This window comes from Dama dama, chromosome 5, assembly GCF_033118175.1.
Source record: "Dama dama isolate Ldn47 chromosome 5, ASM3311817v1, whole genome shotgun sequence".
In the NCBI taxonomy this organism is placed as follows: Eukaryota; Metazoa; Chordata; class Mammalia; order Artiodactyla; family Cervidae; genus Dama; species Dama dama.
In genome coordinates, this window is record NC_083685.1 from 82,881,965 (window position 1) to 82,905,271 (window position 23,307).

General features: G+C 47.1%; 1 protein-coding gene across 1 annotated transcript; it reads right to left on the reverse strand.

Moving 5' to 3' along the window:
* Positions 1-10,539: 10,539 nt before the first annotated feature.
* On the reverse strand, positions 10,540-21,489 carry CHCT1 (CHD1 helical C-terminal domain containing 1). The gene is made up of 6 exons (XM_061140961.1): positions 21,439-21,489; positions 19,158-19,259; positions 18,735-18,910; positions 17,179-17,278; positions 13,667-13,862; positions 10,540-10,619 (listed from the first exon to the last, which is right to left on the reverse strand). Exons 1-6 carry the CDS (start codon positions 21,487-21,489, stop codon positions 10,540-10,542), a joined length of 705 nt encoding a protein of 234 aa, XP_060996944.1.
* Positions 21,490-23,307: the final 1,818 nt, after the last annotated feature.

Consider the following 23,307-nt stretch of genomic DNA (forward strand, 5'->3'; position numbering starts at 1 on the left):
AGTTTAGTTGTGCTTACTTTCGGTCGGGACTTGGAACTATTTAAACATCACAGACTTTTTTATTAGCAAACAACACAAGAGAAACTGTCAGAACTAGAATGGTGGTGTGCTTCTTCTAGTGAGACGTGTGGCAGAGGAGACGCTTGGTAACAGCTCCTGAAGACGGTGCTTATGAAAGTAGTTTGGAAACACAAGCACTGCATGAACGCAGAGGGCTTTGGGGACTTTACAAAAGTAATCACGCCCTTCTTTTCCCTAGTCTCATGCAAAGGCTGAGAATAGGTGATGAGACAGGTAAAGTTCTGCTGGGTGTCTTGTCAGTGGCGAAAACCCTGGGTGTGGGTTATGGTTCTACCCCTGCCTCTTAACAGTAGGAATTTGAGATGTGTCATTATAAGCCTCTGTGTGTGTCATTTCCTCGTATGAAAGGTGGGGTCAGGTTACGCCTTTTTAAAAATCCACCATGAAACAGCATGAATCTAAAGCACTGAAAACAATTACAGGAAATGAAACCAGATTATGAAGAAAACTGATCAATGTTAGACAAAATCCCACCTTCATTTGGAATAGTCAGCATTGACTTCATCACCTGCCACCTTTGGTGATATATATATATATCACCAATTTTTTTTTTTTTTTTTTTTTTGGCCATGTAGCTTGTGAGATCTTAATTCCCTGACCTGAGATTGAACCTGCATCTTCAGCAGTGAAAGCGCAGAGTCCTAACAACTGGACCACCAGGGAATTCCCTGGTGTTACTGAATTTAAATTTATTTCCTTTTCCATCTCCATGACTCTGAACATACCCTTCTGTTGTTTGAAATGCCATTTCTTGCATAAAATCTCATTCATCAGGCTGAAAGGACAAGGGAAGCTCGAGTTGTCACTTCGTACTTATGCAGCATTTTATTTGAAGTTTTGCTGAAGCCATTGTCATATGGTCATATGCACACCCATGTTCATAGCAGCATTATTCACCATAACCAAAAGGTGAAAGCAACAAAAAGTAGTATATACATACAACATAATATTATTCAGCCTTAAACAGGAAGGAAATTCTGACTCCTGCTACAATTTGGGTGAACTTTGAGGGCATTTTGTTTATGTAAGCCAGTCACAAAAGGGGAAAGCAAGTAAATAGTGTATGATTCCATTCACATGAGGTATCTAGGCTAGTCACAAAGTCAGGCATGATATATGAAGTTTGAAGAGAGTGTGAGTGAGCACTTCCAGACAGTGTATTGATAAGCCTTGTGAGATATATTTGTGAATTAGAACATTGATATAACATGTCAAAGTTGATTGGCATTTACCTTCCTGCTCAGCACAGAATCAGGTGGTTTTTCACTCTTGCTGCTGCTTAAATAGTTTTGAGTATTTTTCTGTTCTGTTAGTGGCTGTGACCCATGGCCAGTCCACATTCTACAACTGTTGTGTTGGTGTTAGAGTCATCACATTTCTCTATACAAGATGAAAAAGAAAAAAAAAAAAAAAGACTAGTTATTTAAAAAACCACCTTTGGCACTTTTTGACCAGGAAGTTTACCTAGTATGTATTTGATCAGACAAATCAAATCTTTAACTTTTTAAAAATAAAAGCTGCTTTAGATAAATCTTATCAGAAAGTGAGAGTTCCAGGGAGCCAAGGTGCTTATGATAAAAATGAATTATAAATGGAGCTGAACAGAAGGAAGAGTGCTTGTTTAGAACTGGTTGGGATCCAAAATGGTTGCATATTTACAAGGGGAGACCTTGAGATCATAAGGTTATAGCAGGAGGTGCTGGCAATGTCCTTGGGTCTGGTACAGTTCAAAGAAAGCTCAAGTTTTTCAGTGCTGCAGGGATGTGTCTGAGACCAAATCCTTAGTGGTCACCCACTCCATTTCTGTGTGCCTGAACTGTGAGTGGGTACCTACTCTAGTTATTCTTCTGCTTTCCTTGTGGCTCAGCTGGTAAAGAATCCGCGTGCAACGTGGGAGGCCTGGGTTCGATCCCTGAGTTGGGAAGATCCCCTGGAGAAGGGAAAGGCTACCCACTCCAGTATTCTGGCCTGGAGAATTCCATGGACTATATAGTCCATGGGGTCGCAAAGAGTCGGACACAACTGAGCGACTTTGACACATGAACTGTGAGTGGGGCTTCCCAGGTGGCGCTAGTGGTAAAGAACCTGCCTACCAATGCAGGAGATGTAACAGACAGGGGTTCGATCCCTGAGTCAGGAAGATCCCCTGGAGGAGGGCATGGCAACCTACGCCAGTATTCTTGCCTGGAGAATCCCATGGACAGAAAAGCCTGGTGGGCTACAGTCCATAGGGTCGCAAAGAGTTGGACACGAATGAGTGACTTAGTACACACACATGAACTGTGATTGCTCCATTATAATTTCAGTTTGTCTTCATTATACAACAATAGATAATAATTCCAGTAATAGAGGATGCATTAAATTATGGCCCATCCACACAGTGAGGTACATAGTCATTAAAAATTACACTTACCATATATAATAGTATGGGGAAATGGTCATGATAGAAATAAAGCTGGAGGTCAAAATATAAATCAATACAAAGCATGAATGAAACAAAAAAGACAAATGCCAATTTGTTAAGTGTGGTTACCTCTTTATTAGTAGAGTTGCAGGTATTAAAAAAGTACTTTATAGTATTTTCCAATATAACTAACACATATAGTAAAAAATTCCTGATAAACAACCCGTGTGACTAACCTTGCAGTTTTTGCCTTTATACGCCTCCCCTGTTTTGTCGGCCAATGGAAGGCAATTCAAGTGCTTCTTGAATCTGTGTCTCCCAGGCTGCAGTCCTAATAAATCCCAAATACACCTTTTTATTTCAGTCCGGTCTCTTGTTTCTAAAAGTTTGGTTAACAGTGCCACGTTATACCAAAACTTAATTGGCTCAAACCAAAAATATTAATTAACAGCTCCTGTGGAACTGGAGTTCAGGAGTGGCTTCACCGAGTTGTTCTAGCTCAGGGCACCTCATGAGACTGTAATTATGGCAACCTTAGACTTGGCTGCTGCTGGACAATCTGCTTCCAAGCCGGCTCACTTGACACGGCTCTTGGCAAGAGGTCTCAGTTCCTCCTGGTGTGGGCTGCTTGATGGGGCTGTGAGTCTTTTTGACACGGCCACTGACTTCCCCCAGGACCAATCATTCCAACAGAAAGAGCCACAGTATCTTTTATGACCTACCCCAGGAAGTCACAACTCGTCATCATTTTCACCAGACTCTATTCATTAGAAGTTGGTCCCCCCAAGAACAGCTCACAAGGGAAGGGGAATTAAACCCCTTGTCCTGAAAGAAGCAATATCAGAATTTGTGAGTATATCTTTTTGTTTGTTTACTTACTTGTGGCTGCGGGGGCTTTCTCTTTTTGTGGTAAGTGGGGGCTATTCATTGCAGTATCTGTGGCTCGCTGAGGCATGCAGGATCTTCCCGGACCAGGGATCAAACCTGTGTCCCCTGCATTACCAGGCAGATTCTTTACCACTGGACCACCAGGGAAGTCCAAGTATTTGTGGATGTATTTTCAAACCTCCACACTGGATATTTAAATTGCTTCCAGTTTCTCCCCACTGTAAATTTCCGCTCTGGTATTATCCTTGACAGTGAAGCTTCGTGCACATCTTAGATTCTTGTCTTAGAAATAAACCCCTGGTTGAGGAGCTGCTCGGTCAGATTTTGACACGTGCTGCTGGGTTGTATCAGTTTCCACTCAGGTTGTAGTATTTGTCAGAACTCTGCTTTTTCCACATTCACATCCACACGGGGGCTTTATGATTTTTTTAATACTAATATGACACAAAGACAGAATTATTCTTTTCATTTGCATTTCTTGGATTAGTAATGAGACTATGCATTTGGGGTCTGTGACTGGTTGGCTTCTTAGGGTCTTAACTGTCAGGATCTTCCTGCTGGTAAGGAGCATCCCTAACTCAGTTCTGTTCTGCATGAAGCACGTTTCTTATTACAGACCCTCTCCTAAGGCTCTGAGCCTTCTGTCCCTCTTCTCTGGAAACTTACCAGCTATCAGAAGTCAAGGCTTGATTTGGACTCCAGTCCAGACCTTCATCCCATCTCCTTGCAGAAAGTGAATCCTGGGGGAGAGGTCTGGGTAGAATAAGCTTCTAGACCAAATATCAAGGCTGAAGACTACCTTGCTTGTTTTAATTCTACATCTTTTAAAAAAATAAATTTATTTGGCTGCATTGGGTCTTAAGTGCAGCATGCAGGATTTTTAAGTTGTGGCATATGGGGTCTAATTGCCTGATCAGGGATCGAACCCAGGCCCCCTACATTGAGAGCGTGGAGTCTTAGCCATGGGCCCACCAGGGAGATCCCAAGACTATCCTGTTTTAAGCCAGAAGAATTATGGCTCTTTTGAAACTAGGAGAGAGGCAATGGTTTGGCTAATCTTTTGAAACTTTCTGCTTTGGAAACTTGTAAGCATGCAAAAGTAGAGAGACTAGAATAAGGAACTCCCTTATAGCTTTCATCCAGCTTATAAATACGTGGCCAGTCTCATTATGACTGTTCTGTCAGCCACCATGCACCCTGCCTTTGTGACCCAATTTATTTTAGTTTTATTGAGATTAATTGATAAACTAATGCAGCACTGTCTAAGTTTAAGGTGAACAGCAATCATATTTGACCTATATACATCATGAAATGATTGCCACAATGAGTGAACATCCATTATCTCATATAAAAGAAAAAGAAGAGAAATTTTTCCTTACAATGAGAACACTTAGGATTTACTCTCTTCACTTTCATACAGAATATACAGCAGTGTTAATTATACTAATTATGTTGAATGTTATATTCCAAATACTTAGTTTATCTGATAACTGGAAGTTTGTATCTTTTGACCACTTTTCTCTGGTTCCTCTTTCCTCCTACCCCTGCCTCTGATAACCACAAGTCTGATCTCTTTTTCTACAAGTTTATTTGGGTTTTGAAGCATAGTTGACCTACAACACTTGTGTTAGTTCCTATTACACAACGCAGTGATTTGATATTTCTATACATTACCAAATGATCACCACTCCACTGGATATTTTAAATCAAATCCCAGAATCATAGTTTTATCCCCAAATATTTTACTGTTTATCTCTAAAACATAAAGACTTAAATATATATATATATATATACACACATATATATAAATCCAAAATACTATTACTAAACTCAAGAAATACTAATGTTCCTTTACATCATCAAATCATCAATCCATGTTCAATTTCCCTGAATGTTTCATAAACGTTTTTGTAGAAATGGTTTGCTCTAATGGGGATGCAAACAGAGTCCTCCTATGTCTTTGGTTGTATCTCTTCAATCTCTTAATTTTTAGATTTCTTCTTCCTCTTTTTTCCCCCTTTGAAGTTTATTTATTAAAGTAACCGGTTTGTTTACTCTGTGGATCAAGAGTTTGCTGAGGGCTTCCCTGCCCAATACACAGTTTTGATCCCTGTTGCGGGAATATCCCACATGTCGCAGGGCAGCTAAGCCCAGGGGCCACAAGTACTGAGCCCAAGAGTCTAGAGCCTATAGTCTACAACAAGAGAAGCCCGCAACTAGAGGAAGCCTGAGCAAAAAAATGAAGACCCAGCGCAGTCAAAAAATAATAATAAAAAATTTTTAAAAGAAGTTTGCTGATTCTGTCCCCATAGTATCATTTAATACGCTCCCCAGTCCCTTGTATTTCCTATGAGCTGGTAATTAGATCTAGAAATTTGATCAGATTCAGGTTTGAATTTTTTGCAAACATACCGCTTAGGCTGGAGGCCCATAAATGTCTGGTTATTTTGCTTTATGATATTAAGATTGATCTATGAATTCAGATGTTGTCTACTGTTTAACTTGACCATTAGGGTTTCAATGTCAATGATTATTTTTTATTTTTGAAATTTCATTTGGTTCTTTTTAGAAACTGAATACTCCTTTCCTATCATATCCTGTTTTGTTATTATAGTGTCTTTTTCTCCTTTTTCAGTAAAACCCAACTCTACATAAGCAGGCAGATCAATAGCCCAGGACCAAAAGTTCAGAAATAGACTCAAGTAAATCAGGAACTTAATATATAATAAGGATGACATTTCAAAACTGTGTAGAAAATGGATTTTCCCCCTATATATTATATCCTATAAATACACTCCCACTTTGCAAGGATAACCATTTAGCTATCTGAAAAAAACATATTGGAATCCAATTCACCAACTTTAAATTCCAGATAGACCAAAGATTTAAATGTAAAAACTGAAATCTTGGTGCTACAAGAGGGAAAGATAGAATTTTTAAAGTTTATTTTTGGCTGCACTAGATCTTCATTGCTGCCTCCAGGCTGTTCTCTAGAAGTGGCAAATGGAGGCTACTCTCTCGCTGTGGTGCGCAGGCTTCTCATTGCAGTGGCTTCTCTTGTGGAGAGCGGGCTCTAGGGTGTTCGGGCTTCAGTAGTTGCGGCTCACAGACTCTAGAGCACAGGCTCAGTAATTCTGCTGCGTGGGCTTAGTTGTTCTGTGGCATGGGGTACCTTCCCGGACCAGGGGTAGAACCGGTGACTCCTGCATTGCAAGGTGAATTCTTAACCAGTGGACCACCAGGGAAGCCTGAAAGATAAAATTTTAAATATTCTCTGAGTGAGGAAGATCTTTCAAAGTCATAAAGAAACCATTTGAGAAAAGATTGATAATTTTACTTTATAAAAACAGAAAATGTCTGCATGCATGAAGGAAAAATCATAAAGTCAAAACTAAGGAGCATTGAATGTGGAGTCAGGAGACCTGGAAAGTCTACCTCTCAGCTCAGCTGTGGCAGCCCCTAAGCCTCTGATTTCTTCCCCGTAATATGGCAGAATCTCCCTGATGAGTGTGACATGAAGATCCAAGAAGGATGGATACAAAGAAAGCACTTTGCCATCTCCCAAGTCATGGAATTTAATCATTCATTCTACAAATACCTGTTATGGGATCTTCCCAGCAGTCCAGTGGTTAAGACTCTGCCTTCCAATGCAGGGGAGGCGGGTTCGATCCCTGGTTGAGGAACTGAGGTCCCACATGCACTGGGTGCAGCCAAAAATTGAAAACAAAAACCCCAAATGTGTGTTAAGTCCCTCCTGCATGCGGGGCCTGTTGTCACTGGGATACAGCAATGAGCAAAACAGACAAAATCTCTGTCTCTGTGGAACTTCTATTTTAATGGGAGGAGAACATATCAATAAACAAGAAATATTATATAACTAAATTATGTAATATTTGAGAAGTATTAGTACTTTAGGAAAATAAAAACACTAAAGGATATTCGGGGTGCAGAGGTTGTTGGACTTTAAAATAGGGAATTACAATAGTCTATCCTCAGGAGGTGATACTTAAGACTTCAAGAGAAAGAAGGAATGATCCAAGTGAATATTTTGGTAAAGAACATTCCAGACAGGGGTCTTCCCTGGCAGTCCGGTGGTTGAGAATCTTCCCCTGCTTCCACTGCAAGGGGCACGGGTTCCATCCCCTGTCTGATCTGGGAACCAAAATATCCACATGCCTAAAGGTGCGGCCAACGAATAAATAAATAAATGGCTATTTTGAAATAAAGGAACATTCCAGACAGAGGAAATAGCCAGTGAAAAGGACCTGAGGCAGGAGTATACTTTAAATTATTTCATTTTTTTTTATTTGGCTATGCCAGGCCTTAGTTGGAGCACATGAGATTTTTGGTTGCAGCATGTGGGATCTAGTTCCCTGACCAGAGATCAAACATGGGCCCCTTGTGTCAGGATCATGAAGTTTTAGCCACTGGACCACCAGAGAAGTCCCCAGCAGTATGCTTGACTGGTATGAGAAAAGCAAGGATGAGGACAAAGAGGTCCCAGAATGGACAGGGATAGATCATATAGGGCTTTGTAGGCTCTTGCAAAAACTTTGGCTTCTAATCTGCAGGAGATAAAGAGCTGTTGGAGGGTTTTGTTTGTGTATATGTTTGTTTTTTATTTTTGGAGCAGTTTAAAAACTGCAGACAGTGCAGAGGTTTCCTGTGTACTGCTTTCCTCCACGTGCACGGCCTCCCCATCACCCACACCCTCCACCAGAGGGGTTATTGATTACAACTGATGGACCTACATTGATACAGAATTATCACCCAGAGTCCACAGTTTACATTAGGGTCGCTCTTGGCGTCACACATCCTAGAGATCTGGGCCAATGTATGATGGCATGTATCCACCACTCTGGTATCATACAGGGTATTTTCACTGCTCTAAAAATCCTCTGTGCTATTGGAATATTTTGAGCAGAGCAATGTCATGTGATCTGTCTTTAGAATTCTGAGATCTATTGAATTTAAGGAAAGAGTTAAGAGGCCTCCCACATGCTCGAAGGCAATTAAGCCCACCTGCCACAACTAAGACCTGATGCAGCAAAAAAAAAAAAAAAATAAAGAAAGAAAGCCTCCAAATCCAAGCCTCACCTCTTGCACATTTTACCTGCAGGCCTTCTGATTGTCCTCAAGGCTGGTAGGAATCTCCCACACTGGCTCCTGGTCTCTGGCTCTTTGCGCAGGAAGAAGGCTGTAGAGTTCCAGAATTCCTGTAGGGGGCAGTGTTGCCTCACACACAGAGGTCACTTCCTTATTTTGGTCCGTTCCCCCCCAGGAGCCAGCTTTTCCCCTGGGACCTTGTCAGTGACATCGCTCGGAAGAAAAGTGGAGAGCCCCCAGTCGTCAGAGGCACCCTCCGACCGGCTGCTCGTCTCGCACAAACCCTCCCTGCTTTGTCAGGACTGGCGGGACCCACCCAGTGAGGCTGACCCCAGACCCCTGCGTTAGCCTCTGTCCTCTCGCCTCTGGCAGGCAATGGGTGGGAGGACCCAAGAGATGGGGTGGCCGCCTCCCTCCCCACTGGTGAGTTCCTGTCCTTGGCCTTCAGGTCTACACTGATGTTCATTTTACCATTTAAAACCTTTGATAATATTTACTCCTGAATACAGATTGAAGGAGGAGAGGAAAAAGGGTCACACACATTTATTCTGGTCCCCCCACCCCACCCCGCCCTCCACCCTTCACGGGCACCGGATGCTCTGCCTGGAACAGAGCCCGTGATTCTCCCGTGTTCTTGGAACATGACTGGACCTGCTTCTCCTCCTGGAGTTGACCACTGTCTCCCTGGCCTTTCTAGCTAGAGACAATATGCCGTCTTCACTTCCTCCCCTTCCCCTCCTTTTTCATCTCCCACTTCTGTCACCAAGAGCTGTCCGGTTAACCTTAGTCCCACAAATCCACCCTGCCCCAATGCATGCACAGCTTCACTGTGTGTGTGTATATACCCTAAGGATGACGAATACAAAAGGCGAAAAGGGTCAAACATGTTAACAGAAAGGAGTGAAGAAGGCCGGTGTGTAAGGCAACAGGCAGGGGTGGAGACTGCGGTGAACTGGAAAGAATATCAGTGAAACCTGAGCCCCAGCCAGGGGTTGTCTGCGAGAAGGCAGGTCCCCGGCATGGCCAGTTTTTTCAAACTGTTGTTGTTTCTAATGTGAAATGTACCAAGTTAATGTTGGCAACTGACTTTTTAAAAGAAGTTCTACTTTAGTCATTTAAAATGCCCTAGAGAAGTGCAGCTGCCTTTAAAAAAAAAAAATTACTTTTTGGCTGAGCCAGGTCTTGGCTGCGGCGTGCAGAATCTTTAGTTGCAGCATGTGCGCTCTTAGTTACGACATGTGGGATCTAGTTACCCCACCAGGGGTCCAACCTGGGCCCCCTGCACTGGGAGCATGGAGTCTTAGCCACTGGACAGCCAGGGAAGTCCCTTGAGACGATCAGTACAGTTCCTTCTTTGGTCCCCTGACTCTACCCTCTCTCACTTCCACGTACTTGGCTGATACCCACGTCACATCAACTCCTTCCCTTGCCTGGCATCTCCGTTGTCACTGTCCCCCCTAAGTTCCCCACAGGATCAAGGCAGATGATTCAGGCAGGCACCAGACTCTCACCCTCCGACTGACTCCTGGCCCATTCTCCTCCCACCTGCGCTGTCTCCTGGCAGACACATATCAGCGCCTATGTCACCTCCCTTAAGGCCTTCCCCCGACACTGGCGTTACCCTGTTATAACGTCTATTTGTGTGTGTGTTCCCCCCAGACTGTGACGGTCCTTGACACAGCAACTGCCTCTTCCTTACCTGTGTATATGGGGGCCATTTACTATTCAGAAGGTGGCTGGCAAATATTTATTTTTAATTAAAAAAAAAAAGAATGAGACCTCCCCTGCTCTCTGCAACTAGAGAAAGCCCGCACAGAGCAGTGGAGACCCAGTGCAACCAAATAAATAACTTTAAAAAAATGCACGATGATGATTAGCTAAGTTGAACTGTCTAAGGGATGTTTATTTCCTTGTCCCATTTATACACAATTAAGACTGAGCATCCTTTCGATAAAGACAGCTTCCACTTTCCCCTCACTGGTCCCTCATACCCCCCTCCCCCCAAGTGCAAGTGCCCCGGGATCCAGGGCAAGCTGGCCCTCAGCCCCAGCTGGGTCTTCTTACGGACAGGTCTCTGGAGTGTCTGGGGCTTCCTTAATCCTCTTTCTCTTGAGTTTTGGCTTTTCAGGAAGCTTAGAACCTATAAAAGGGGGAAGGTCAGAGACAGTGCTGATGACATCCAAACAGTAAGCGAATCTCAGCCTGTAACATTTGCCGGCTGTGGTGGGAAGAGCAACAAAAGCTTACCTTGCTTTCAACCTAAGTCCTTTACCCTTTTCTCACAGAAACCCTGTGGGGTAGGGAGATGGAATCACCCCAGTTTACAGCTGAGGGATCGCACACAGGCACAGAGTAAGGAAATGGGCTGCTCCAAGTCTAAGCCAGGGGTACAGTCAGAACAGACCTCCGATTTTTGGCTGTGATTCCTCTCCCCTCCTGTCTCCATTTACTCCCCAGTTTCCAGTACTTTGCTGCTGGGTTGTTTGCAAACACCATTGCCACCTTTTTACTTAAGAACTGACTCATGAAAAAAATAAAGAACGGATTCAGGAACACAGTGCCCAAGGAGCACCATGAAGGTCATATTTGGGGGGCTGGTGTCAATTTCACTCATCTTTTCTTTTTTAAAAAAGGAATATTTATTTTTGGCTGTGTCGCTTCCTTGCAGCATGTGGGATCTTGGTTGACCCGTGTGGGCGTGAGAGTTTAGTTGCTCTGAGGCATGGGGAATCTTAGTTCCCCAACCAGGGATCGAACCTGCATCCCCTGCATTGGAGGGTGGATTCTTAACCACTGGACTGCCAGGGAAGTCCCCACACAGGTCACTTTTAATTTCATGATAGAGTCAGTGATTCACCCGGTCATGGTGGCTCCACCTATAGTAGTGTTTTCTCATGTAACACAGTATGAAGAATACCACCTCGTCTGAAACGTATCCAGTCAAAAATGTGTTTAACATGAATCCCTGGGGACCCTTGACCTATAATACTGCTCCAATAGAAACAAGCTTCAAAGATGCCAAATGGAAGCAACAAGAAAAAAGCAGGAGGTGGAACAGTCTGCCTGATCTCTTCAACACATCGGGGTGGAAGAAAAGGGAGACTCGGGTTAAAAGAGACTTAAGAGACATAACCAGGTGAAATGCATGGTTTGGGAAATTAAGTGCAAAAGTTATCTTTGACTACCGGGAAAATTTGAAAATGGAGTATTTAATCCAATGAAGATGTTGACAAGGAAGGTTTCTATAATTATCTGAAAAAAGCAAGTTCAAGTCAAAACCACACATACAGCATGGTCTCATTTTGGTTTAATACAGGTGTTTATATACATGAAAAGCATCTAGAAAGTGGTAACTGTGGATGACAATGTGATGTTTATATTTTCTTATTTTTTGTTAATCTGTACTATCTAATTTTCTAGGATATGCTTGTGTTTGTAATCAAATGTTATTTTAAGAATTACAATGTCAGGGGCATCCCTGGTGGCCCAGTGGCTAGGACTGTGCACTCCCAATGGCGGAGGCCAGGGTTCCATCCCTGGTCAGGGAACTAGATTCCACTAGCAGCCCACATGCCTCTACAGAGTTCGCATGCTGTAACTAAAGGTCCTGCATGCTGCAACTAAAGGTCCCGCATGCTGCAACAAAGACTGAGGGTCCCGAGTGCCAAAACAAAGCCCCAAATAAAGAAGCAGTTTTTTAAAAAACACTTAAAAAAAAGAATCACAATTTCAAGCCCAACTTAACACACCACCTGCAGCTTTTCCCTGTTACCTGCCACTCTACCCCTCTCTCCACCCTTCACCTCCAAGCCCAGCCTGTGTGCTCACTGCCTCATCTCCACACAGATCTCCCTTCCACCTCCTCGTCTCCCCCATCTCTCTCCTTTTTCCTTTCTCTAAAGCCTGTCCCAAACCTGCCTCCTTCCAAGCCTTCAGACCTTCCCTTTGCCCTATGACCTGAGATTGATCATTAGTGAAAGGGGGATGGTCGTGCCCAGCTCTTCGGGGAGCTGTAGGGGTGGGTGAAATTGAGAGACACGATGCACCCGGTACAGAGCCTGCTGGCTCTGAAGCCTGAACCATACTTTCCTCATCTGATTCATGAACTGCCTGATCCAAATCGTCTTAATGACACCGACCGCCCTTCATTCCACTGTCTGTTTTACTCCCTCAATCTAAGCAGTAGGCACCAGAGCCTCGGGTCCCCAAAGAGCCAAGGCACGGGTCTGGGTTCGGGGCCCTTGGTCCTCTGCACTGACCCTCACTTCCCTGCTCCCTCTGGTCCAGCTGTGGCCGCTGAAAAGGCCCTGAGTGCGGCCCCGGCCAGCCCAGCCTTCAGAGGAACACCTGGGTCTCGTTTAGGACCACGCTCTGGGGTCCTAGGTTTCCCCATGTGCCTTCATTTTCTCCCACAGGAGCTAAGCAAGAACAGCTAGACGTGGCCCCAGAAGCCAGTTCCAGAAGGCTGAGAGGTAGGAGGTCTAACATCTCTCTGATCCTTAGTGCCCGGAAGGGGCCTTCACAGACTCCAGCCTTGGCTGGGCCCCCCTCACTGAAGACTCTCCACCCCTTAAGCCCGCAGCCTCCGTCCAGGGGCCACAGTCACCAGGGAGGCCACTCCCAGGCCATCTGGCTGGATGGCCGCCTTCCTGGGGGAGTGACCCCTTCCCTCCTCCCACAGCCCACCCAACACCGAGAGGCTGCAGCCTGCTGCTTGGCCACCTCCCGGGAGTCCCTGCTCTTGGCCGCTAGAAATGGCTCCGCTTCTGATTGTTCGGGAGGCTGCCTTTGTTTACCTGTTCGCTGAAAAAGGCACATTTCCCAAGACCTCCAGGGGGAAATTGAGACGCAACAGGAAGGAAACACACCTAAATATGATTATTAGTCCTGCCTGTGGGTAATGGGTGACTTTTCTGTTTTATCCTATCTGGCAAATCCCAGGGAGAGAGGCGCCTGGCAGGCAACAGTCTATGGGGTCGGACACGACTGAGCGCGCACGCACATATATTTCAAATTTCCTACAGTGAGCTGACCTAAGATAAGGAGGGAAAAAAGAGAAGAAAAAGTGAAGAAGGCGAAGGAAAAGGGACAGAAAGAGAAATGCAGGGCAGAAGAGAAGACGGGGTGGCCGGAAGAGGACCAGGTCAGGCACTCCGGGGGACAGATGGGCTGCGCCTCCAGGCATACCTCTCCCGAAGGGGCCCCTGGCTCTCGGCTCCTCCAGCAGGCAGGCTGGGTGGCCCGGGGCCTGCAGCTTGGACAGCCTCTCCTTCATGCCGCTGAGGTCGCTGTGGAGCCCCCAGGCAGTGCAGAGCTTGGGCAGACTGTCCTCCTGGTCGGCCAGCAAGGAGCTCTCTGGGGCGTCCAAGGGGCAGAAGGCCACCTGCAAGGGGACCAGAGTGTTGAGGAGGAGACAGGGCCTGCCTGCCAGAGCCCGAGCCCTGCCCGTGTCAGGAAGCTGCTGCGGCCAGGCTGCACCTCATGCTGGGGGAGCCAGGATGGAGTGAGGACCACAGATGTTGGGGGGCGATGGGGTACCACGGGGATCTTGAGGCCAGGCTGCCAACTCTCTCTTCTTGGCTGGTTCTTTCCTTTGCAGTATATCCTCTGTCTCTTTATTGAGCATAGTGTCTTATGTGTTTGTAATGAAGCAATGGGACTTTAAAAAAAATTTTTATTTGGCTGTGCTGGGTCAGGAAGATCCCCTGGGGGAGGGCATGGCAACCCACTCCAGTACTCTTGCCTGGAGAACCCTATGGATGGAGAAGCCTTGGTGGGCTGCAGTCCGTGGGATCGCAAAGAGTCAGACACGAACGACTGAAGTGACTACGCGTGCATGGCTGTGCTGGGTTTTAGTTGTAGCGTGTGGGATCTTTAGTTGTGGCATGAGAACTCTTAATTAGTTGCTGCATGTAGGATCTAATTCCCTGGCCAGGGATCGAACCCGGCTTCCCTGCATTGGGCAGAGTCTTAGCCACTGGACCACCAGGGAAATCCTGGTGCTTATTTTTTAAAGTCCTTTGCAATATTAAAATTGAGAGCCTGGAAACATCTTTCGAAAGTTCCTTGGCTGCTGAAATCCAGGAATGACTGAAATGGCAGCTCCTAAAAAGGGATCACTGAATCGACCCCACATTCATGTTCAGGGAATGAAATAAAGACCCAGAGAGAAAGTGAAAGTCATGTCCGACTCTTTGCGACCCCATGGACTGTACAGTCCATGGAATTCTCCAGGCCAGAATACTGGAGTGGGTAGCCTTTCCCTTCTCCAAGGGATCGTCCCAACCCAGGGATTGAACCCACGTCTCCTGCATTGCAGGCGGATTCTTTACCAGCTGAACCACAAGGGAAGCCCAAGAATACTGGAGTGGAGCCTATCCCTTCTCCAGCAGATCTTCTGGGCCCAGGAATCGAACCAGGTCTCCTGCATTGCAGGAGGATTCTTTACCAACTGAGCTATCAGAGGATGCCATTATAGCTGCCCAGCTGGAACAATGGGCAGGATAAGGTCAGAGGAGGGCTCTCCTTTGAATGAGGTTATGTTTGAACCCAGCTCTATCCTTTCCATTTGCTGCATGGTCTGGATCAAGTTCCTTCACCTCCCTAGATTTGGCACCTTCATTTATACACTCTGGACAATAATTCTACTTACCACCTAGGGTTACTTTTGAAGAATGACATGAAGGAACATAAAATCTCCTGGCACATAAAACTGTTCCCTCTAATTATTCTTTTGGACAGTGGTTCTCAAAGGGTACTCTGTGAAATATTCTAACCTCACAGACCCCTTGAAAGTGGGATCCACTCAGAGTGCAGGAGAGAAATCAATGGATTCTAATGTAACCTAGTGTAAAAAGTTCATTGATAACAAATCTGAAAAGGCTACATAGTGTATGATTCCAACTATATCTTCCGATTATACAGTCCAGAAAAGGAAAAGCTATGGAGACAGTAAAAAGATCAGTGGTTGCCAAGGGCCTTGAGGGGAGAAGGAGGGGATGAATAGGCAGAGCACTGGGGATTTTTAGGGCAATGAGGCTTTTCCTTTTTCCACTGTAATGGTGGATACGTGCTACTGTGTATTTGTCAAAACCTACAGAATGTACAAAACAAGGAATGAACCTTAATGTAAACCATGGACATTATTTATTAATAGTGTATCCATATTGGTTCATCAAAGATACGAATGTACCTCTCTAATGCAAGGTGTTAATAAGGAAAACAGGAAAGGGTGGAATATGGGAACTCTGTGCTTTACCCCCAATTATTCTATAAACCTAAAACTGCTTTTTTAAAAAGAGTCTATTTTAAAACATTCATTGAAGGAATTCCCTGATGGTCCAGTGGTTAGGACTCTGCACTTGCTCTGCAGGAAGCATGGGTTCAGTCCTGGTCAGGGAACTAAGACCCTGCTGTGTAATGTGGTAAAAAATAAAAACAAACAGCTTAATAAACAAACATTCATTGATATGGTTTCAGATTCAACACTGCAATTAAGTAACTGCCACTTGCTGAGTTTTGGTGTCAAAAAAAAATTCACCTTTATCTGAAAACACTAATAAAATACTCCTCTCCTTTCTATTAATAATTATATATATATATGTATATATATATATATATATATCAGTAGGCGGCTGGATTTTCTTATGTATCAACTCACTATATCGTAAGAGACTGAGCAAAAGCAGATATGAGAAGCCAAGTGTCTTTTATTAAGCCAGACACTAAAGAAATCTGCAAAAATAGAAAGCAATGTCACTCCTCTCACTAAATTTGTTTTGGAAAATATAGTTATCTCTCATAAAAATGTTAACATATAATGGGCTCCTTGATTTTTAAATGATTAATAGATACACATTTTGAATTTTTTCTTTAGCTTTAATTTCTAGTAGGGCAAATATCAATAGATGTGACCTATACGAACACATGTTTTGGGGGGTTATGGGCTTCCCTGGTGGCTCAGTGGTAAAGAACAGGCATGCCAGTGTAGAAGACACAGGTTTGATTCCTGGGTTGGGAAGATCTCCTGGAGAGGGAAATGGCAACCCACTCCAGCATTCTTTCCTGGGAAATCCTATGGACCAAGGAGTCTGTCAGGCTGCAGTCCATGGGGTCGCAAAGAGTTGGACACAACTTAGCAACTAAGCACCATAAAAATTAAGAGGGGAGAAGTGATCTGGGACTAAAATGTTTGAGAGTCACTGTTTTGGGACAAAGCCTGCCTGGTATATTTATCCTCTGGCGTTTGCAATGGTCTCCATAGCCTCCCCCAAGCTGGCTAGGCCTTTCTGCCTGGCCTGGGTCGCCCCCACCCACGGCTCCCCAGGAACGTCCCTGCGCCCGCTCACCGCAGGGTGTGGGGGTGGAGGGTGAAGCTGAGTCTCTGGCCCCATGAACCCCACCCCGTGCCCACCCCGGTGGCGGTGGAGTCTTCCTCAGGCAATGAGCACGGGAAGGACTAAAGAGTACTTGTTCTGTCAGAGGGCTCTTCAGGAAATTCCCTGCCAGTCCAGTGTTGAGGATTCCGGGCTTTCACCCCTGGGGGCCCAGATTCCATCCCTGGTCAGGTAACTAAGATCCTTCAGGCCACGTGCTGTGGCCAAAACAAAAAAACAAAACACAGCCCTTCAGGCTCAGACCTCCCCCTACAATTTAAGAACACGCCACCCAGCCCTCTGCCGGCCCGGGGGGAGACTCACCAGGAACTTGGCCGTCTGGTTGTTCTTGGTGTACTTGTAGAGTTTGCGAAGCTGCTTCGCCTCCAGCTCTGAGAAGAGGGAGACAAACCGCCAGAGCATCCTGCAGCGGAGGGGAACCAAGGCTGAGAGGGCGGGGCCGAGGCCGAGGGGGCGGGGCCGAGGCTGAGGGGCGGGGCCGAGGCTGAGGGGGCGGGGCCGAGGCTGAGGGGGCGCACCGGCCTTATGGCCAGGACCATCAGGGGACCACCCCTGCCCGGTGAATTTTTGGTTGGGCGCGTGGAGGGCAGGATTCTCCAGGCCTTGAATCCCCTGTATTTGGTGATGAGCCCCCACAGCTCACAGCAGTTATTCTATCAGAGTTCTTTCCCCCACTCCTCCCACCCCGGTTCCAGATAGGGAAAGGAGTACGTCAAGCCTGTATATTGTCACCCTGCTTATTTAACTTCTATGCAGAGTACATCATGAGAAACGCTGGGCTGGAGGAAGCACAAGCTGGAATCAAGATTGCGGGGAGAAATATCAATAACCTCAGATATGCAGATGACACCACCCTTATGGCAGAAAGTGAAGAAGAACTAAAGAGCCTCTTGATGAAAGTGAAAGAGGAGAGTGAAAAAGTTGGCTTAAAACTCAATATTCAGAAAACTAAGATCTTGGCATCTGGTCCCATCACTTCATGGCAAATAGATGCAGAAACAGTGGAAACAGTGGCTGAGTTTATTTTTGGGGGCTCCAAAATCACTGCAGATGGTGACTGCAGCCATGAAATTAAAAGACACTTTCTCCTTGGAGGAAAAGTTATGACCAACCTAGACAGCATATTAAAAAGCAAAGGCATTACTTTGCCAACAAAGATCCTATAGCCAAGGCTATGATTTTTCCAGTAGTCATGTATGGATCTGACAGTTGGACCATAAAGAAAGCTGAGTGCTGAACAATTGATGCTTTTGAACTGTGGTGTTGGAGAAGATTCTTGAGAGTCCCTGGGACTGCAAGGAGATCCAACCAGTCCATCCTAAAGGAAATCAGTCCTGAATATTCACTGGAAGGACTGATGTTGAAACTGAAACTCCAATACTTTGGCCACATGATGCAAAGAGCTGACTCATTGGAAAAGACCATGATGCTGGGAAAGATTGAAGGCAGGAGGAGAAGGGGGCAACAGAAGATGAGATGGTTGGATGGCATCACCCACTCAATTGACATGAGTTTGAGTAAACTCTGAGAGTTGGTGATGGACAGGGAGGCCTGGTGTGCTGTCCATGGGGTCCAAAGGGGTCCATGGGGTCACAAAGAGTCAGAAACGACTGAGCGACGGAACTGAACTGAACTGAACTCCCATCCCTGGGTGAGGGGAGTCCTTTATCCATTCAGTGCTGCCCTGGGTCACTAGAGGACACTGTTCTCTCCACCCCTCTTCACCACACTCACTCCAGGATCCTGACCCTTCCACATTAAGATGAAGGACTAGGAGATTTTCACTAAGGTGTGACCTCGATTCTGGAGGGAGTGGCCCAGGAGAGAGGATCATGGTCAGGGTAGGGAGGCTGTCCTACTTCTTCCAGTGCTTGATTTCCCAGGCTCGGCAGTAGTGCTGCAGAAAGGTGTTGATGTGGTCCCCTAGGACCACCAGGCTCTGCTTCACGTACTTCAGTTTTTTCTTCTGGGGAAGGTCCTTCGGCAGGTGCAGCTTTCGCAGGAACTTCTTCAGTGGCCTTAGATATTCTTTACACTGAGGAAGCAACAGGGGAAGTGAGGGGCCATAGGACAAAGAAGAGAAAGATGGACAGTCCCACATAGCCAGTAGGTCGGCCCAGCTGCAGCCCTTCCGACCCAGTGTTATGTGAGAAGGCCTCTTCCTTCCCAAGGGTGCGTCCAGTGGGGCCATGAACTATGGATCCGAGGCCTGCCAGCTTCTGACCCACGTCTCCTGACCTGTGGGAAACAGGGTATGGGTCCCAGGCTGGCCCCTTACTCACAATTTTGAAGGTGTCCTGGTCAAGGCCCTTGGCATGGCGCACAAGGGAGTCTTTGGCTGGGGTGGTACTGGAGCTCCTCTCTAAGCTGAGTGTGTTCGTTCCCTGGAGGAGGCAGGGGCAGCAGTCAGCTGGGGGCTTTGGGCTACTGCTCCTGAGAGGCAGTGCTGGGCAATCACTGATCCAGATGCCAGCCAAAGCCCTTCTCCATTTTCCCAGTGACCTCCTCCTTGACCTAGCACTCAGGCCAGTAAGCCCTGGGCAAAGGAAACCCATCTCTGAGAATCCCTGCTTAGAAAACCAAGAACACTTAATCCATTTCTTTTATAATATTATAGCTCTGTATACTAACTAATTTTGCAAAGCACTTGACAGACATTAACTTTTTGTTAATGTTTGGATCATAAAGAAAGCTGAGCGCTGAAGAATTACTGCTTTTGAACTGTGGTGATGGAGAAGACTCTTGAGTCTCTAGGACTGCAAAGAGATCCAACCAGTCCATCCTAAAGGAAATCAGTCCTGAATATTCATTAGAAGGGCTGATGCTGAAGGGGAAGCTCCAATACTTTGGCCACCTGATGGGAAGAACTGACTCACTGGAAAAGACCCTGATGCTGGGAGAAATTGAAGGCAAGAGGAGTAGGGGATGACAGAGGATGAGATGATGATGGCATCATGAGTTTAAGCAAACTTCAGGAGTTGGTGATGGACAGGGAAGCCTGGCGTGCTGCAGTGCATGGGGTCGCAAAGAGTTGGACATGACTGAGCGACTGAACTGAACTCTGAATTGAACTGTGTATGGTTAGCTTCTTCTTTTGAGGGGAGGAAGGATTCATTGTGGCTTGCAGGCTTTCTCTCTAGTTGCAGAGCATGGGCTCTCTAGTTGCAGTGAGCATGCAGTGAGCATGTGGAATTGCTCCACAGCATATGCAATCTTAGTTCCCCAACCAGGGATGGAACCTGGGTCCCCTGCATTGGAAGGTGGATTCTTTTTTATAAAAAAAAAAAATTATTTATTTAATTTTTTGACCATAGTGGGTCTTCATTGCTGCGTGTGAGCTTTCTTTAATTGCAGCAAGCAGGAGCCACTCTTTGTTGTGGTATGAAGGCTTCTCCTTGCAATGGCTTCCCTTGTGGAGCATGACTCTAGGACTTGCAGGCCTCAGTAGGCTCAGGGGCTTAGTTGCTCTGAGGCATGTGGGATATTCCTGGACCAAGGATGGAACCTGTGTCCCCTGATTTGCAAGGAGGATTCTTAACCACTGGACCATCAAGGAAGTACCAACATTAACTCATTTTATTCTCCCACAGATTCTGTAAGGCTAGAACTCTTTATTTTTGGTTACAGATGAGCAGAGGGTACCCGAGATGCTTAAGTAACTCGGGGGAGTGATCATCACTCATTTACTCGCTCTCTCAGCAAACACTTAATGAGTTCCTAAGTCCCAGGCCCACTTCTTTGTATCCCTAATCTTTAGCTTCTTGCCAGGCTAATGGGCACTCAGGAAAGTGGGTGGCAGTAATGGTGATGATGAGAAGGAATTTTCTGACAGCAAGCTGGGGCAAAAGAAGTTGAAAATGAATCACGATGAGGTGACTTTGGAATAACGCTTGAGGTCAGAGCACAGGATTAGATTGACATGAGATTTACACCTGCCTTTTAAAAAGCCTCCCAGAAAAGGGAGCGTAGGGACTTCCCTGGTGGCGTAGTGGTTAAGACTCCAAGTTTCCACTGCAGGGGACACGGGTTCAATCCTTGGTCAAGGAACTAGGATCCTGCATGCCTCATGGGGGAGCCAAAACACAAGTGAGCATTAAGTTCTGCCTGTGTTCAGGGGACACAGGGAAGTTCCAGGGAAAGGGAGGGAGAAAGATGCAGACAGAATGGGACACAGGTTCCTCCAGACTCCAGAGAGAGGGAACCCTGGCTGGTCAGTTGGATAAACACCCCATACAAACCACACAGACCATGACACATGTATACACACACACACACACACACACACACACACACACACACACACACCAGCCTGTGAGTCTTCATAACTGACAATCATCTTGCCAGGAATCTCCCCCATCATCTTGCCAGGTATCTGTGTCCTGGATAAACATCTGTCTAAATGAGTTAACCTTCTCTTGTTCTTTCAGTCTCTTACCAACTGGTGAACCTCACCAATTTTCCCCCCCTCTCTTCTTCCTTGACACTCATCTTCTCTGCCTTCCCAAGCCAGCCCCTGCAGGGCCCTTCTTTCCTTACCCCCTCACACGCCCAGCCCCACTTCACCTGCTCTAGTGGCTCCTCCCTTTCGCCCGCCTGCCCATCGGAGGCTTCCATCTCAACAGGAGCGCTGATCGACTCCAGAGCAGCACTCCCCGGGTCCCCTCAGGCTTCCCACCTCCTGCTTCTGGGCCCCCGGTGTCTCAGGGAGTGGCACTCGGAACTCGGGGCAAAACCATGGCAACGGCCCACACAGAGCCCAGCCGCCTCCCCACGCGGCCCGGGTTCCTCCGGGTGCCCTGGAGCCCGCCCTGCGAGCCAGCAGCTTGGGCCAGGCACACCCCGGGCTTTGTTGGGGCTCACAGCTGCCCAGGAGGGGCGGGCACCCCTTCTCCCAAGAGAACTGTCGGGTGCTGTCGATTTTGAACGTGGGTAAGGCTTCAGGAATAATTCTCCTGCCTGCGTACCATTCAAGCCCCCTCGGTTACATTGGGCTCCTCTCTGGGCTCCACCCCCAGAGGAGAGCGAGAACAGGTTTCCTAGCCGTCCTTTTCGGACCAGGGACAGTGGGGTAGAGGATGCAGGGAGAACGTAGCATCCTCAGCCTCTCCCGGGATGCATCTTCTCTTCCATCGTCCGTAGCCGCCAGGAAGGGAAGGAGCCCTCTGTGTTGGGTGGTGGGTGGATGCTGGTGGTGTTTTTAGCGAGTGTACGAGAATGCTAGCCACCAAGTATTACCTCAATTAACCCTCATACCTCTTCCCTGGGGTAGGTCCCAGGGGAGGTGGTGGTTTAGTCTCTCAGTCGTGTCCAACACTTGTGACCCCATGGACTGTTGCCCGCCAGGCTCCTTGTCCATGGGATTCTCCAGGCAAGAATACTGGAGTGGGTTGCCATTTCTTTCTGCAGGGGATCTTCCTGACCCAGGGATCGAACCCAGGTCTCTTACGTCTCCTGCATTGCAGCTGGATTCTTTACCGACCGTGCCACAAGGGAAGCCCCGGGATCACGACTGGGAAGCCCCAGGTCTCAGCCGTGATCTCATTTCCTGGAACACCAGCCGAGAAGGACAGAATTCCCGTTATTTGCCTTGGGTCCGCCGCCACGAGGGGCGGCGCCGAGGTTTGGGTAGGAGTCCAATCGCCCTGGCTTTTCCCTCCTGCATCGCCCTCGGGGGAAGCCAGGCCGCAGGCGTAGAGGGGGCTGGCGGGGTCCGCGCGTCTCCCCTGCCGGCTTGTCATGGAGGCGCTCCGGGGCGCGGGGCCACGTGGCCCCTCGTCTCTAACGCGGCCCCTGGCATCCCCCATCAGCTCGCCGGGCCGGTCAGGGCGGTGGTAAGACCTTGCCGCCCCGGCCCCCTCACCTAACCAGCATCTTCTTCCTTGGATCTCTGGACACCCTCTCCTGGCCGGTCGCTTCCTGTTTTCTGGGCCCGGGTACCGTTTTCTCCACCCGGTTTGGTCCTCTCTCTCCCCCGCCTTCGACCGCACGGGGTCAGCGCGCCGTCGACCAACACTTGCAGCCGCGCGGGTTTCTCAGGCCTCCCTCTCGCCATCTGGCGGCGGTACCTGCGAGTGACAGGAATATTTAACTAGACGTTGGAGGCTTCCCGGGTGGCTCAGATGGTCAAGAATCTGCCGGCAATGAGGGAGTCCCAGGTTCAATCCCTGGGTCAGGAAGATCCCCTGGAGAAGGAAATGGCAACCCATTCCAGTATTCTTTGCCTGGAGCGTCCCATGGACAGAGGAGCCTGGTGGGCCACAGTCCATGGGGTTGCAAAGAGTCGGACGCAACTAAGCGACTGCACTTTGACTTTCCTAGAGGACAGGGTGGGTTTGTTTCCAAACTGAAAGGTGTGTTCTCTAAACATTAATTCAAGATTATTTTTCCGCTGTTTTAAGAAGGGTAATTATATTGGCAAGAGTGGGGGGAGAG

Bases quoted from the DNA above. Each gene is read 5' to 3' on its own strand.
- CHCT1 (XM_061140961.1), bottom strand. From the start codon at position 21,489: ATGGAAGCCTCCGATGGGCAGGCGGGCGAAAGGGAGGAGCCACTAGAG. The intron at 19,260-21,438 runs GTGAAGTGGGGC...TGCCTCCTCCAG, and splicing joins GGGAGGAGCCACTAGAGCAG to GGAACGAACACACTCAGCTT. The intron at 18,911-19,157 runs GTGAGTAAGGGG...TTGCTTCCTCAG, and splicing joins ACCAGGACACCTTCAAAATT to TGTAAAGAATATCTAAGGCC.